Source organism: Acipenser ruthenus, chromosome 8 (assembly GCF_902713425.1).
Source record: "Acipenser ruthenus chromosome 8, fAciRut3.2 maternal haplotype, whole genome shotgun sequence".
In the NCBI taxonomy this organism is placed as follows: domain Eukaryota; kingdom Metazoa; phylum Chordata; class Actinopteri; order Acipenseriformes; family Acipenseridae; genus Acipenser; species Acipenser ruthenus.
In genome coordinates, this window is record NC_081196.1 from 52,558,938 (window position 1) to 52,575,952 (window position 17,015).

General features: G+C 36.0%; 1 protein-coding gene across 14 annotated transcripts in view; it reads right to left on the minus strand.

Annotated features, from left to right (window-relative positions):
• Positions 1-1,183: 1,183 nt before the first annotated feature.
• Positions 1,184-17,015, minus strand: part of LOC117407135 (target of Nesh-SH3-like) — a 62,787-nt gene continuing 46,955 nt past the window's right edge. For 2 of the 14 annotated variants that reach the window (XM_059029204.1, XM_059029205.1), the window contains exons 16-26: positions 14,660-14,731; positions 12,523-12,600; positions 11,862-11,990; positions 11,411-11,500; positions 11,006-11,218; positions 10,454-10,559; positions 7,722-7,801; positions 5,968-5,997; positions 5,171-5,329; positions 4,220-4,342; positions 1,187-2,878 (exon numbers count right to left, since the gene is read on the minus strand). In XM_059029204.1, coding sequence (XP_058885187.1) covers positions 2,763-2,878; positions 4,220-4,342; positions 5,171-5,329; positions 5,968-5,997; positions 7,722-7,801; positions 10,454-10,559; positions 11,006-11,218; positions 11,411-11,500; positions 11,862-11,990; positions 12,523-12,600; positions 14,660-14,731 — 1,196 coding nt within the window. In that variant the 3' untranslated portion in view covers positions 1,187-2,762. Of the gene's footprint in view, positions 2,879-4,219; positions 4,343-5,170; positions 5,330-5,967; positions 5,998-7,721; positions 7,802-10,453; positions 10,560-11,005; positions 11,219-11,410; positions 11,501-11,861; positions 11,991-12,522; positions 12,601-14,659; positions 14,732-17,015 lie in introns of all 14 variants that reach the window. The other 12 variants (XM_059029207.1, XM_034011807.3, XM_059029209.1 and 9 more) reach the window with 9 other exon arrangements.

Consider the following 17,015-nt stretch of genomic DNA (forward strand, 5'->3'; position numbering starts at 1 on the left):
ATAGAACAATTGAAAAGCATACTTTTTTTTGTTGTTGTTACATGGATTAATAGGTCACACAATGACTTGTGTAGTGGTGCACGGATCTGGTCCTTGAGATACAGTCTAGATCTTTTTTCCAAGCATGTTCCAAATTGCAGTAGTTAATTAACTCACTAAGGGTTAATTAACTTATTTTGGACCTGACTGAAACAAAAACCCAGCCTGGAATGCCTCTTGCAGGCCAGAGTAGTACACCACTGTACTAGTGACACGTGTGTTAAACAGTTGGTTCATGGTCACTGAGCGTATTCTTAATGTGGATCAAAACAAAACACCCACAATGGCCACTATGTTTACATATTGACAAACAGTAGTACTAAAACTAAGGTTAAATTATTTGTCAAACGTTTCGACGATAACTCTTTATCAAAGATGACATATGATGACAAGTAACCTTGAAGATTGTCCTTTAATATATTTTTTAAATTTTTCTATGATTAGATTATGTGAAAATCTGCATCTGGGGCAGATGGATTTTCTCTGTAATTGTACCTTTCTGTAAAGGTTTATTATTTTACACAGTATTTAATCAATATTGTTTACATGAGTAACATGAGAAATTGTTCAAAACATCCAACACTGAGAATCTATTGTTTACTGTGCATACCAAATGTACCACTTTAATAAAAACATTGGTCAACCATTTATGTCTGTAAATGTCTTGAGATAACTTGTATCCGAATACTAATATTTATTTTAGCATGTGGAATGTTTACCTCTGAGTTCACTGCATTTAAAACAAATCTTGACTTATACATCATTACTTTATAGAAAAATACCTTGAAGCGTGTTCTGTTATCTTTCTTTTGCTTTTTTCTCAGACACCATTGCAATGTCTTTCTTTTGCTCTCTTCTGCCTTTGACTCCACACTTGCCGTAGTGATGGGCTGTTTCTATTTTTTTATCTTAAATTGGTTCCATGTCATTAGGAAATTAAAATCTGTAGTGTCAAAACATATCCTTATGGCAACAGAGGGTTGATTGTTTGAAAAGGTTGTGATGGTGTACAATGTATGTTTAATAACTGACTACAATCACTCACAATTATTATTTTTTTTTATTAGTTTTTATATCTGTACAAAACATAAACCCCAGACAGTTGTGTGTGTGTCTGTATATATATATATATATATATATATATATATATATATATATATATATATATATATATATATATATATATATATATATATTTCACTTACATTATCCTTATATGCAGTAAACTCAACTTAGAATATATAAATACCACACCCATAATTGCGCTATGATTTAAGGAAGAGATTATAAAAGCAGGACATAAAAATGTGGCAATTGGTGGTTTACAGGCTCAGGGGAATGTTCTGTCTAAGGAACTGTTGAATGTTTCCTACTCTCTGGCTCCATATACATATAAATACATTCAATTGTGCAAACTGCAATTGTAGACCCCTCAGGCTGTCATTGTAGACTTATACGTTAGCCAGAGGAAAGTGATTAGGTACAGAGCTTCTAACGAGTTTTATAGAACAAAGGATTCGTAAATTATGTGCAAGTGATGATACGGGTGAGTGGAGCTCATGAATCTATAAGGAAGGTAAAACCCCTAAACTTTCTAACAAGCAGCAGTGTTATGAATAAGGACGTAACGACTCAAGACTGTAGGAAAAGTAATGCTATGTGATAAATTACATTATATATATATACACATACATACATATCCATATGTTAATATTAAGACTACTCCTATATTTAGTCTTATATAATAGTATAAAAACATATCTATATATCACCATGAGTCATTATAACCTGTAAACAAAATTGTGCTTTTTATGTTGTAAAGAATTCATACTCTGGAACCATCTTTTGTGTTATATTGGCAGAAATCCACTACCACTACTAGGTTAAAATACACTTTAAAATGGGCATATATCTGGGTCCCGCTGAGATGTATTCACTTTGCAGTAGCCTAGAACAGGGGTCTCAAAGCCTGGTCCTGGAGGCACCAATTAAGCTTCTAATAAGCACTTAATTGGTCCAAGTTGGAACAAAAACCAGGAGGGACAGCAGCCCTCCAGGACCAGGTTTGGAGACCCCTGCTCTAAAGCATTGTCACTTAAACCAGTGTTTCCCAACCTTGTTCCTGGCGGCACAACGTGTCTGCTGGTTTTCCTTCCAACACAGCACTCAATTGAACCCTTCATTGAACTAATAAAGTGATAAACTGGGCATTTTCCCGTTATTTTCAAGCTCTTCGTTTGTTGATACGGTTCAATTAAGCAATTGAGGGCTGCATTGGAATGCAAACCAGCAGACACACTGTGCTGCCAGGAACAGGGTTGGGAAACACTGACTTAAACCATTCCCTTAAAATCTGATAAACCACCAGAAGTAACATTTAATACAACATTATCTGATAAATAATAATATACAAATTGTAATCAAAATAGGTTTAGGTAGCCAGCTTCCCAATATTTGTTTCTATTTATGTGAATTAATCCTTTTTTTTGTTTGTTTGTTTGAGTTTCTCTGACACATTTGATAAATACAGTTAGCAAACTTAAACTATTACATATTACAATTATACTCAATAAAATTCTTGATGGAGAGGTCCTGTACACATTTTATACATAATAAGGTCTACATGTCAGGAATGCTGTAAAAATACATGAGACATCTTTCCTCATGCCTCCCCTTTCTTCTGCCCCGCATCCTCAGTCTTTTCAGTTGCCCCTCCATTGGTTCTACCACTTTCCTGGTATTGTCGTTCCACATTCGTACCATTGGACGTAGTTAATCTGTGCTTTGCCGCCTATTTCACCAAAAGTGACTGGTTCTTGTCTAATAGCTCTATAGTAACCTGGGGGGGGGGTGAAAAAAAATCAAACTATAATTTACAGGTATGTAGAAAATGAAAACTTCCAGCCTGTTTTATATTTGTCATTCTAAGGTTGATTAGCTGCATTTTACACACTATTTTAGACAATCAATGCACATACCCTTACCCAAACTGAAATGGAAAAGCAGTCATTGGCATTGATTAGCAAAAGCACAACTACAATGCTATGTACCCATGGTATAACAGCATTACAGTGGTGGCATTTTGATATTTTGTATTACAACGCCCTGAACAAATACACATTCAAGTGCAGTAGTATCAGACCAATACTAGTGTGTTGATGCATCAGTCAGAACAACCCTGTGCTAATAAAAGTGTCCATGCCAAGTACAAAGCATGGAAAAACCCAAATTTTGATCAATGGAGATTTGCCTAAGCAGGCATGGAGAGCTTGTCATACTATGTGTCAAATGCCCAACTTGTTTGAGACTGAAATATTTGCATGTAACCATGTCTTAAGAGGAGCTTTACCATGTGTACTAGTTGTTGACAGTATTGATCCATAAATATGGGTTTTTTTATTATGCTTGGGGCACTGGTCTTATCTGGCATACAGAAAGGTACACAATAAAGTGTTATCCAGGTGTCCTGTAATCAATCAGAGCTGATGAAAAATGAGAAACGTGTTAAAACATTGTTAATAGTGTGTGGAGCACCATGTGCAGACAGGAGAGTGATATTTACCGGTAGTTATTGTTTTCTATTTTATACATACAGTAAGAACTGTATGATGTAACCCATATTATTTTTTTACATTTTTTAAAAACTAAAATCCAGATGAAAAGGGTGGTGAAAAAGAAAGAAAGGGAACACTCTCAAGATTTCATGTTAACACGTGGTGTGCAAGGAGTCTCTTATTGTATAAGCGATGTCATCTCATGCAATTTGAGCAAGAGGACTTCGAAGCACATATGAAGATTGTACTGACGAATAGCTTTAATTTAAAAAAAAAAAAAATTCTATTTTTAAAAAACACAACTTTTATCCCTCCTTCCCCTGGTCGTGAAATGGTTCAGTCCAGAATCAACTGCCACAATCCCTGAATAATGCGTGTGGGTGTGACTATTTATTAAAAACAAAAGTGTTAAGAGAGTGAAATTAACAAAAGTGACATTTTACAAAAGTTAATGAATGCGTTTGTAAAAATATATATATTATTTCTGAACACTGGAATTAGGTGCGGTGTTCTATGCAAGGGGTGGCATCTGTACACAAGATAAGATGTACTAGAATTCTGTCAAATACTTGACTGTGATTGGTTGATTTCTGATATGTGATTTATAAGTATCTGCACAGGTTCACCTTCTCTTTGTGGCAGCTGGTCATTCGGGAACTGCTGTCCAGTTCGTCCATCTAAAAATGAATCCACAAACTGACAGTGGTCTTCTCCATGACCTGTCTGGTCCCCTATATTGTAGAATGTTCCTGAGGAGATAAAATATGAGGAATGTGATGGTTTGAAAAAGCAACTGAAGCTGTGATGGATCTTTAGGGCGGCTGATTTTCTGGTGAAATTTTTTTCCAAATTCGGGTGAATGCTTTTTTTAAAAATCGGGTAGAATTATTTAATGAAAAAATGTCTGAAATCGGGTGGATTTTTTTTATATATGATCAGAAAGAATAAATATTCGGGTAGAAATTGGGTTTTAGTTAGAAAGAAATAAACAAATGGTTTAGCACAACAAAGTTGTCGTCAACAGTATAAATCCCCAACGTATGTATATTTCCACACATCGGGGTATGCAAACTTTTGACGACATCTATCCCCCCCCCCCCCCCTCTCTCTCTCTCTCTCTCTCTCTCTCTTTCTCTCTCTCTCTCTCACACACACATATGGGGAGTTTTCGGGTTTAACCCGAATGCAGAAAAAAGCATTCGGAGGGAGAAATTGGGTAAAATCGGGTAAAACCCGAAAATCAGACACCCTACGGATCTTTTACATTACAAACAGTCACATGACTCGATATGCTAAATGTAAATGTTAAGCGTGCAAACAGCTTTATGAAAAAAAAGGCATTTTTCAGTAACCAGTGTTGAATATTTTCTAATACAGTGTTCCTGCATTGAGACGCGTTATATCATTATCATTAATTTTCTGTTTTTAAATCTAATTGGGTTTAAAGGTAACTATCTTGAAGATGCCACTACACCATACCCTCTGCTGCTTAACACCTGTGCAGGACATACAGGTGCAACTGCCTCTGAAAAACAAAAACTGAGGTGCAATGCAGTAACACATGATTTCTTCCTTACCTGTAAGAGTGTCACTGAGATAAATCTTATATCTTAATGAGTTACAGAGCTGCACACCAACAAACTTGCGATACCACGTCCTCTTAACAAACTGCTTCCCATTGCATTCAGAGTAAGAGTCCGACTGGAATGGGTACTCTGTCCAAATGGCATCTTTCCCTAGAAAGTAAGTTATTCCACATACTCAAAATCAGTCATTTCAGCATACTTTACCATGATACCAACACCTCATGTGTTTACCTAGTGACATCTAGGTCTTAAACACCACTTATACTACTACAGCCTGTGTTGTTTTAATGAAATGTTAATTTGAAAAACTTGAAACTTTAACCATACATGGGCTTTTCAAAAGATTCAATTGTGAGATTGAATTACCACATGCAGTCTGGTTTTGGAACAGATGCAATGTTCAGAACAAAGACTGAACATGCTGTATGCACTATTACGTATAACAGGAAATAACTGATGATCTTCAGTGACAATTGAGTGTCGCTACAATGTCAATGTAATGGTTCTGAACATAGGTGCATTTTTCAAGTACCAATTGATTTCACCCCATAAAAGTCTCCTTCCCCAGCCCCCAGCCACTTCTTTACATCAATATTTTGTCTGGCACTGCATCAGGTAAGCAGTACCGTGTGGAAGTGAAATCATACGGAAAAAGAACATTTCACGGTGTGTTTAGCCTGTGCAGACTGCCTCTCTTGCCAAGGCACATTATTAGACTGTCCATGAATTCATCTCACAAAAATGCTGTGATGGAAGGCCCCTGAATAAAGAAAGTACTAAGAGCTCACCTGAAATGTATTCACTAACCCGGGGGTCCGCTGAAAGGAACAAAATACATATATCAAAAACGTTAAATCACAAATCTAGTTAGGTTTCTGAGAAAAAGCCAATTTAATTGCAAGATTGTGTTAGAAATCATGTTTTTATAGCATCTGAAAGAAATAAAATAACCAATAGTCACAGGAAAAAGTTTGAATCTGGTAAATCTTAAGTTTTACCAGTAACTGTCAACATTTTTCCCATCATTTAATTGGCTTCTTTCCTGTAAATAACCACTCAGTTCCTTCCCCCAGTGACTGCCATGCTTTCAGCTTGTAACAAGATTTGACTCAGAAGACACGGCTGAGGTGAAATAACCCAGGAAGTGCCAGTGGAAACAGGTAACTCTAGGCATAGAAACTGAAAGTTTCCTTTAACCTAAAGTAGTACCAGATACCATGTTTCAAAATGAAAATAGACATGTGCTATAAAATGTGTTTCTTTCAAAACTGCACATTTGAGACCAACGTCGCTAATGGAAGTACATGGTTCAGATTATTTTGTTAACTACAATTACTTTAATGAGAACAAACATAGAAGTGAGTTTCTTCCTTTGTTAGTTTTTGTTCTGCTTCTTATGGCTGTTTAAGGACTCTCGGGTCATCAACATGGCTCTTTGATTCCAAAAGAGGTGATATCTCTTATCTAAGTAACAATACAGATCCCTATAAGACTAAGTTGTTCAGCTGAAGACATGCTTTTATTGCAGCTGTTTCCAGTGGTGTTGCTGGGTCTTTATAATCACAACCCAGTGCTAAGCAGTTCATATGGTATTAATCTAGAAATCCAAAAACGTACTGATATATCAAAACTGCATATGATACTGACAGGGATCTGTAACTGTTCCAATAAACAGTCGTTGTGTTTTGATGCTTAGCCAGGACTGTAGTTGTTTTTCAACTATTTTCTTTTGTTTTGTTTAAAATATTTTTAGGACAGGGTTGTCAAACTCAAATTGTGAGCCAGAAAAAAAAAAACATTTTCTGTTACTCTTGTTTTTCAAATTTGTATTTAACTTTTGTAGATTTAATAGGAAAGCCCATCACTGTTAACCATGAAACAAACAAGAAAAAGTTTGTTTTTTATATAACTAACATGCATTATAATAACCCTCACTCTGATCCAAGCCTGGGATCTGATGAGTATATCTGTTGTCCCTCTGCACTACTGCAATCCCTTCGGCTCCACTACATTCCGTTGCGGTTCTCGTTTCTTTAATTTCTGATATGGTGGACGAAGTCAGAGGCCACATAAAACATAAACCAAACGGAATTGACCCTTTTAAAATATCTTGTGAAACTGAAACACAAGGTCATAATCATTCAAGTGTTAGTGAGTAAGTGACTGCGAACTACAGTCTGTGTTTATCATACTGCCCTCTTGCCTCTTTGTGCTGTTTCCAATATTCTGAGGGGTTCTTGTTGCAACTACTCAAAAACAAGGTTTCATTTTTCCATTTTTGACACATTCTGTGTTAACCTGAGTTCAGATGCAGCTCTAGAGTTTTTCCAAAGTGTGTTTTTTCTATGACTAAAATACCAGCTATTCATAAAGAGTATAGACAACGTATCAAAGATAATGTTTTAGTAATTGCAATAAGAACCACTCAGAATGATGAAAAAAAAGGACTTTAAAATAAAACGATTATAAAAGGGTGTTTTGTTTTGGGAGTATGGAGTTTGCTGAACTTGCTTTACAAAGATATTAGTAAACTGTAGCTCACCTGACTCTGTGCTAAATGGCACTGCTTCACTGGGTGGACCCACTCCAAGTACATTTTTGGGTTGTACTGTAAACTCATAACTGAAAAAAACCCCAAAAATAACCCTGTTAATCCTTTTAATGTTAAAAGATGCATAACTGATATTATTACCTGGAACTGAAGTATGAAAAATTATTGAATACAAAAATGGTTAATTGTTTACTCCATTCCCAGATATTTCATGAGGGTATATATTAACTATACAAAAAGTGAGCTTAATATATTTTGTCGTGAAGGGTTTCAAGCAGCCCTTCTGTGAGATTTAATAGCCATCGTTGAAGTTTTCACTTTAACATTGTATGCATATTGGTAGTAAACACCCTGTAAAGGCTTTACCAAGGAAATAATGATTAAAACAAAACTGATATCTAATGCAACACCAGAAAGTGCTGTATACTGTTATGTGTTCATATACAAGACAAGAAACTGTTTTTCTGTCTTCTCCATTAGGGACAGGACACTCCCTTAATGGCTAATCCGTGTGTGATGTTATGATCGTCTCTGAGCCAGGATCGTCAGTTCATAGGAAGCCCCAGTATATATTGTGCCTCTAATATTCTGCCAAGCTGCCCCTTATTCAGCCACATAAAAAACTCAAGAGTGCAGATGCCCCCCAGCAGGCCTCAATCTCCGAGCGTTGCTGACATCAGACCTCTGAAAACTGCAAATACCACCGGGAGAATAAACTCACTTCTGGGGATTAAAGGGATTACATTTTTTTAAAATTATTATTATTTTTTTTTTTTTTTACTTTCCATAGGAAAACTGCAAAAAAAAAAGCCATGTGTGACACGCACGTTTAGTTGTAGCCCTACATGATTAATTAAATGTAACTTTCCACTTACTTCATTGTCAAAAGGAGGGTAACATCTGTGAATTCCATAAGCCATCGACAAAAATAACTGTTGTTTATTCGAAGTGTGGAGATTCAATTTAGGCTCTTCAGCCTCCCCAACCTCTGAATAATTTAACATGCACCAAAAGATCATTACATTAGTACAGCTTATCATCTCCAGGGGTTCCGCTTGTTTCTCTGTGTTAAGTATCTTCATCAGACAAGTTGTGTGTGTGGTTATAACATTTAAAAGCATTGATAGACCAGGAGAAATTTGTGAAGACAGGACTTCTACTGTATTTTGTTGTAAATCTTGAAATAATTACCATATTAAAACCCCTTACTGCACAGAGCACTAAAAAAAGGATGTTTCATTCTAGTCACGTCCTGTCACTGTTTTACACTTATAAAATTGTGTTTCTGTTTTGATAATGGTATACCCCTCCAAAAAGTAAGGCAGTCTGTTTCCAGGGCAACCATTTAGTATTTAGTGCACTAAATAATGCAATTAATAATGTGGTCATTTTTCTCTCTCGGCACGGCATTCTGGGTGCTAAGCATGACACACCGATCTCTATCCTTACTACTGTCTCTTCTCTCTTTTCTTTCTCTCTCTTTCTTTCTATTTTTTCCCCTTTCATTTAGTTATGATTTATATGTATTGGTATTCCTTGTGCTGCATTGATCCATGTATATGCAATGGTTTTGTATTTGATTTTATGTACGTGTGAAAACCTCAAAATGAATAAACAGAATTGTAAAAAAAAAAATTAAAAAATAATGTGATCAGTTGAACAGTAAAGCTTTCATCTTTGAACAGCATGGTTTGTGGTTCATATCCAACCCTTGCCTTTCCATTTGAATTCAATGGGCTGAAATGCCAATTCATTCATGGACTTTACGCAGTTAGCTCTCACTGAAGACTGCAAGCGTAAAAGGTGTCAGTCTACCCACAACCCAGCATGCAACTCACATTTCCTGAGATGGTGCAGGCCAAGATAGGTTATATTATAATCTGATTACCAGGGTTTATTTTATTCCAGTAGTACTGAATGGGCCCTAATGTCAGATGTACAGTTTATCTATAAATCAATTACATATTTCATAAATGACTAAGGGAGACACTTTTGACAGATTTTTTAAATTACAATGAATATGTTTTTGTTCTAGAAGGGAAATGATGGAAGTTTGCAAGGTGGCTTTGATGTACTGTTGGACATTAAAGGCACTTCTGAGGGCAGTTGCAGTGTAATATCACCCTTCATTCTTGGCTTAGGCTAACTAGCTGCTCCACAGAGCCAGATCAGACATGTTATTGAAGAAGGTCCTTCAAAGAACCATAAACTCATTGGTGCAAGCAGCCTTGCAAAGGAATGATAATAACAGCATCCACCAACCCAGCATTGCTGTATGTATAAATAAACACAGTAAACATACAGTGCCATTAGACAGGATGATTTAGGCCTCTTACAGCATTTCTGCAAAGCAAATCACTTTCAAGATGATTGTGAATGTTACCCGTTTTCAATGGTCAATTGGGTGGAATTAGCTGCTATGTCATATATAAATATATATTAATTAAAATATCGAAGGATGATTTCATGGGCTGATCAAATAATCAACACATTGATAAAGTGTACATCTGTATGATTGTCCAACCATAGAAAAATGTCTACAGTACTGTTCAAAAATATTACAGTTTATTATAATATACTTGAGTATGTACAGCAGTATTCTATAGGAAACTAGAGTTAGCTTTTTTGGATGAGAATATATTTTTTATATATATATATGTGTGTGTGCACCCATGCATTCATAGGGAATGTTAAAGCGTGGCCGGACCTGCGTATGTGTTTACCTGGAGTCTGCTTTCAGGTTTTCCACTGCAGTGTGGGTCTGGTTTGTAACCATTACGGATTCCTCGTTTCCTGCAGGTCCTGTTGACTTGGAGATTACTTCATATTCTACACAAAAGGCAAGAGGACAATACCAATGTTTGCCTTCTGTATTTATATCCGATGCCCTTTGCCCTTTGGACAATTCATTAGTTTATTTCATTTGCACTACATTTGAAGCTTCTACACATCTTCATTAAGATTTTTTCCATTAAATTCCTGTTCTTGTACACGTCTTTCACAAATACAGGACCTCACGTTTCCATGACAGTACAACCCGGTCCTCCGTGCAGTCTAATCGCCTTTGTTCTTCCAGTACATTGTAGGCCACTTATTAGGTAGCATCATCCAACTTCAGTGAGTTGGAGAGACCCATTTTTTTTCCAGCCGGCAGTCCTAACCGGGGCTGACAGGGTCTCAATTCAATTTATAATGCCTACAGAATTTACAGTGCCTAGAGATGATGCCAAATCCCATTTTCCAGTGATAAATGTAAACACTGTCACGTACAGTACCTGTTGCAGAATCATTATCCGCTTTCTGCCAGTCCAGGATGACGAAGGAAGAGCAGCCCTCCACGGTCACCACGGTCAAGTTGGAGGGAGGGTGTTTAGGCGGGCCAGTGATGTCCTGATTCAAGGCTTCCTCCTCTTCAGGGAAGTGTCTGAGAGACTCTGTGATGGAACAAGGGTCGTCTGGCTCCTTCATCATGTACTTCACATGAGGAGCTAAAACAAGAATAAGCAAGACCAATAAGCAACCAGGCAGGCAATAGAACCAGGAACAGAACTAAAATACCTCTTCACCCATGAATGCAGTGCTAATAAGTATTTGTACAAAATGTGTTTCCAGAGTTCGTAGACTTTCCTATTGAATGCTTTAGGGTTTAATGCAGACTGCAGATGTTAAAATCAGCTTACCAATGAAACGTTCCTTTCCCATGGAGTCGATTTCCAACAGAGGAGCTGGGTTAAAGACTGAAGAATTATCTGAAGGTTCCATCCTTGTTGCTGTGATCCGATAATAAAAATAATAAGATTTTTTTTTTTTTTAATTCATTTAATATTTTGTGATGGCTTAAGCACATAACATTATCAAACCTATAATGATTCAGAAGCTAAAAACAAATAAATAAATAACACTGCATGCCACTGCAGGAAAGCTCCAATTTATATCATGCAATCAATACACACAACAGAATTAATGATGCTCAGGCATTCCTCATTATCAGATGCACTAAAAAAAAAAAACACTCCAAATTTACAGATCGCTAAAATACAATTATTTAGTAAACATTTTAACATGTTAAAACTTAGTTATCATTGGTCAGTGCAAAAAGAAAAAAAGATATTCGTGAGTAAATCTATTCACCATTTATTCTTGTATTCGCTGCTGGCATCAGTTTCCTTTCTTGTTTTGCTGGTTTTTCAGTTACTGAAGACAAAACCGTCCTGAGAACAGATGACTTGTCTGGTAATTGGCGGTCATCTGTTATCTTGACTGGAGAATGACAATACGATTTTGGCACTTATAACTTTTTTTTTTACACTATATTATATATTAAGTGACACTAAATGCCAAGTTTAAAAAAAAAAACATATACAGCTCTGGCCAAAAGTTTTGCATCACCTAGAATTTTAGGATTGAGACATAATAATAATAATAATAATAATAATAATAATAAAAAAAAACATAATTTTGATCTTTTATTTAACATCATGTAATGATATCTCAGAAGTCGTACTAGTGATACAGTATATCACTTTAGATTTCGAAAGTATATGGAAAACTACAAAGTGGTGTCTAATTCAATATGTTAAAGTAACATTATTCAGCAGGTTTCCCTATAGGGTGATGCAAAACTTTTGCCCATAGCTGAACGTCCATCATATTGACATGTAGCTGTGACAGGCGAACGAGTGCCTAGACTACATCCCCGTCGCAGAGGAAATAAAAAGCTTTCATGAAGCCTTTTTTGAAAACCCACTGAAGGGATGTTTTCTAAAGGGAATATACTGCATGTTTATTGTACCGCTGTTTCCAGGCTTGCCAACCACTGTGTTCTGTCTTCTTCTGCTGGGGTCAGGGAGGGAACGTTGCAGAGGAGACGCTGTTAGCGAAACAAAGAAACAAAAACAAAAAACGCATTACTTAGTTGTTTTGTTTTTTTTTACGTACAATTTGAAAGACCAAAATAGTAAACACTTCATTTTAAGTGGTCTTCCTAACATGATTAACAAGTAATGAATTACACAGCACAGTAAGTGACACTGCTCTCCAGGTAGTTTCATTCATTTTCCTGGTGATACTTATGTTCATTGGTAGATAAATAATCTGTGATCAAAAGAGTTTCAATGTGCTTCATTCAAGATATAATGAAACAAATAGTATCCTTTTTCATACTGGTGCAGACTAGCCAGCTGTAGTTTACAGTACCGGTTGCTTGAAGGGTACACAATAAAGGAGATGGCAAAAGTTACTGGTGAGAGAAAAAAAAAGCGTTAAATTGTATTGTATACGCCTTTCATCTGTCTTGTGTCTCTGGTAGGGCACAATCTACCTGAAAATTGAAAGTGTTTAATTTTTCAATAGGAAGCCTTCCTGAATGCCTGAGAAAAGTACTGTATTTGATACCATACAGATATTAAACTAGCTGGACCACTTTTTGTACGTTATTCTTCACATAATTTAAAAGATAAATTATGTCTCGAATAAAAAAATAGATAAAACACAAACAAGTACAGTATTTAATTTAAACTGGAACACTATAGACAATTTCAATTTTAGAATTATTGAACACATCTATCTACATACATTACGTATCATATACTCACTGGCGACCCCATCTCACCAAAAAGTAATTTCTTATAATTTACAAATCTATTATTATTATAACTCCTAAGGCTACATGTACAGATTTTGTGAAATGTGGCAGTCTAGCTCAAGATGTTGTAGTTTGATAACAAATGTCATCAATAAGGGTAATGATTCTGAACCAGATACTGAAAGGATCACAATTGGAGAGATGTGATATGAATACTGTTACGCTGAGGGAACACAAAGACACTTTTTGGCTTGCAACCGGTTCCAGGAGGCTGGGCTATTTAAGGCAACTTTGCTGTATCAAACCCAAAAGTCTCCCCTGGTGTGCCATGCAGTGACCTGAAACCTAGTATCCTGAAACCAAGTTCCAAGCCACAAAGTAGCATTGGGTTCCTTCAGCTTACGATTTCAGATCCAACTCCATCTGAGGATAATCTTAGTACAAGACACAGCACATTACAAGCATGTCACTGGCAAGGTTCCAAGGAATGGCAAACTAGCGTTCAACAACAGTACAGTGGGAAACGTACAGTACAGTGTGAAATGTTGTTTTCCCTCTAAATTATTACAACCAGTGACTTCCTAACATGCATACTGTATGTGTTTACCATGGATATCCATTTCCCAAAACAATGCGGGCTGTTTTCCAGGCTTTTTACTTTAGAAAACCCTTTCATGTGACAAAAATCATAACGAACAACCTAACTGTATTAATCTAGTGTTTTTTAGTTTAGTAACTTTGATTGATGTTTTATTCTGATTTTACAAAAAATGTTGTAATATATGTAAATCATTACCAATTATTATTATTATTATTATTATTATTATTATTATTATTATTATTATTATTATTATTATTATTATTATTATTATTATTATTGATAATAATAATCAATACATCTATGATATTCGATCTATTTATTGCATTAGTGTATGCTTTACAATAAACTTTATTTTTTTCCCCACAAAAGTAAAATGTTATTGGCCAAGTATGTCCCATACTCACACCTCACCTAACCTTTATAAAATTTAAAAGACACAATAAACAAAGTAAATATTATATTATATAAAGTAATATACTAAATATTACTTTTAATCAATGTTTAATATTAGTTTATTTAGTTTACTAACTAAATGTGCCTCATTCTCTATATGCACCATGTTCAAGAAGTGTGTTTGTGCTGCCTTGGTCACAAAGCATACAACATGTCCTACTGCTCATGTAGGCTTTAATATAATGGTGCATTGCTGTGGCCATACACACACTGACCAGCCAGCCCTTTGTGGAAAGCATTGCATAAGACAGCATTTTCCTATAGTCATGCCATTGATATTGAAACCATTACCCAGCTTTGTCTCTGGCCACTCAGAATAATGATGGACTTGACGTTCATTATCTTCCCATTGTGTTCCATTGGCTGTAGGAAAAACAGTGCTGTTAAAAGGGCATGGTTAGGATTTCATAATAGGTTCTGCTTGGCAATACTTGAGCATTTTTGCCAGTGGTTTCAATGAAAATTGGTGGCACCCATTACTTCAGTAGCATGTGGGACAGTTTTATTCAAGTTAGAGAAGTGAATCTGAACTATTTGTCTCCCAAGGCACACGACTCAATGCTAAATTTAAGCTCATGATCTTCTTTCACAACCACTTGCTGTATTTTCTACAGAAAGCACCACCATATCTTCTGTTTATAAAGAATAACTAAATGTCTCCAATAGTCATCAGAACTTAATACAACAAAGTCTTACTTTGTGCATGCCAGCAGCATAGCCATTTCCCCAGGTTGAAAAGGGGTCCTAGCTTTCTCAATTAAACTAATCTAGGTATTTGAACATGTATGAGGTTAGATGTCTGATATTGCTGCTGTTTTCAGGGCCTTGGACATGGACCAGCTGTGAACTCATGAAGCCTGGGCAGGTTCCAGGTTGGTTACAGTGGGTCTTCTGTAAGAGAAGTTGAGGACCAATTATCTTATGGGCTGACCTGTACTCTCCAACACATGAGGTAGTTATTTAGGAAAGAAACATACAGTGCTGGGATGCAATGGCATCAGATAGACATTTATAACTTAATGGCAATTTGAACAGTGCACATTGTTTCCCAATAAAACAACTTACACAGACAGTGCAGTGTGTGATGCCAATATAGAAGTTCATACTGCGTTCAGCTTATCAATGTAGGATCACTGTGTCTAATATTTAAAGTGAAAAGGTTATGAAGGGTTTATCCAGGTTTTTGACAGCTGACTAGTATTAATACAATATCTCCAATTTCAATTGTGGGTACTATTTTCTATATCCCTGATCAACTCTTTTACATATCAAGACTTACAATTGCACTCATTCATAAACCATGTTTAACTCCCCCATTTAATTGTTTATTTAACCTTGGACAACATTCAATTATATGTAATCGTTTCACTATAATGTTTGTGCTACAGTTTCTGATGTAAAATCAAATGTAAACCTAAGAAAAAAGATCTTTAAAATGATCATCTTTACAGTTGTGTATTATATGAGAATGCAAGACAACATAAATGACATATACAGTATAAGCTGTACGAGGAGGAATATTCTACAGCATCCTCCAGTTACCATGATAGTAACCACACCCATACAAGTCTGCAGAGCAATGGTTGAACATATAAACAGGATCAGCATGAACAATATGAACCAAAGCCAACTCACCAACTGTAGGTTGTGGCTTTCACATCACATGCTTGATGCGATTGACATTTCAGCCTCATGCAACAACATCATTGTGTGTTCCATGCACACAGAACCCCAATCCATTCAGTAATTCTTTTGTACCCAAATGGTTTAAAAAAAATACTAAAAGAAACATAGGTGTTTCTAAATTTAGCACTATTAATTGTTTAATAGTTATGGATGATATCTCTACAGCATCACTCAATCCTAATAGCTTTAAGTCCTGGTAGCTCCCATGTTTTGGCTATTTATCTCTTTGGTAAAAATAATCATTGTTAGAAGAGATAAAATGTTATTTAGTCTTTAGTGCCAATGTCACATCTTACATTATGATTATCAGGACTACTGGTACCATTGTTTTACATCTTGAGCTACAGCTCTGATTCAGGTTATAGCTCACTGCAAAACTCCCAAACTGCAACTTACACAATTATGAAGCAATCTGTGTTTGTATTTCTTTCTTTCTACTAATCCTGTGCTATGCAACACAAAATGTGCACATACATAGAAAGGGTTGGACAAAATTTTGACGCACCACCAATATGTACCTGTCCCTCACATGACTGTGTGTATACGTAATTGTGCATATAGCATGTTCCCTGCAATGTGTTTGGTAATATATCCTTTTACAGGCCAATTTCAGTCATAATATGCAATAAGGGTGATTGAGAACAGACTTTACTGCATATTTCCACCATTACAGAGGTGTCAGTCATTGAAGAATGCTCAAGTATACACCCACCATAGTGTATACCCCTATATTACAATTTATATCAGCAAGACCTTGGCTTCCTGTGGTGGAGCTTGTCTTTTCTTAAAACTGAATGCTGGCTTTCATACCATGCTTTAGATTTGCAGTTTTGCAGAGAGTTGTAACCCTGAATTATAAGGACAGCAGTGACAAAGACATTAACGCTCCATTTTAAAATGGTCCAGAATGTTGTAAGCACAGCAGCCGTCACATCTATAACCTACTAAATTACATCCAAGA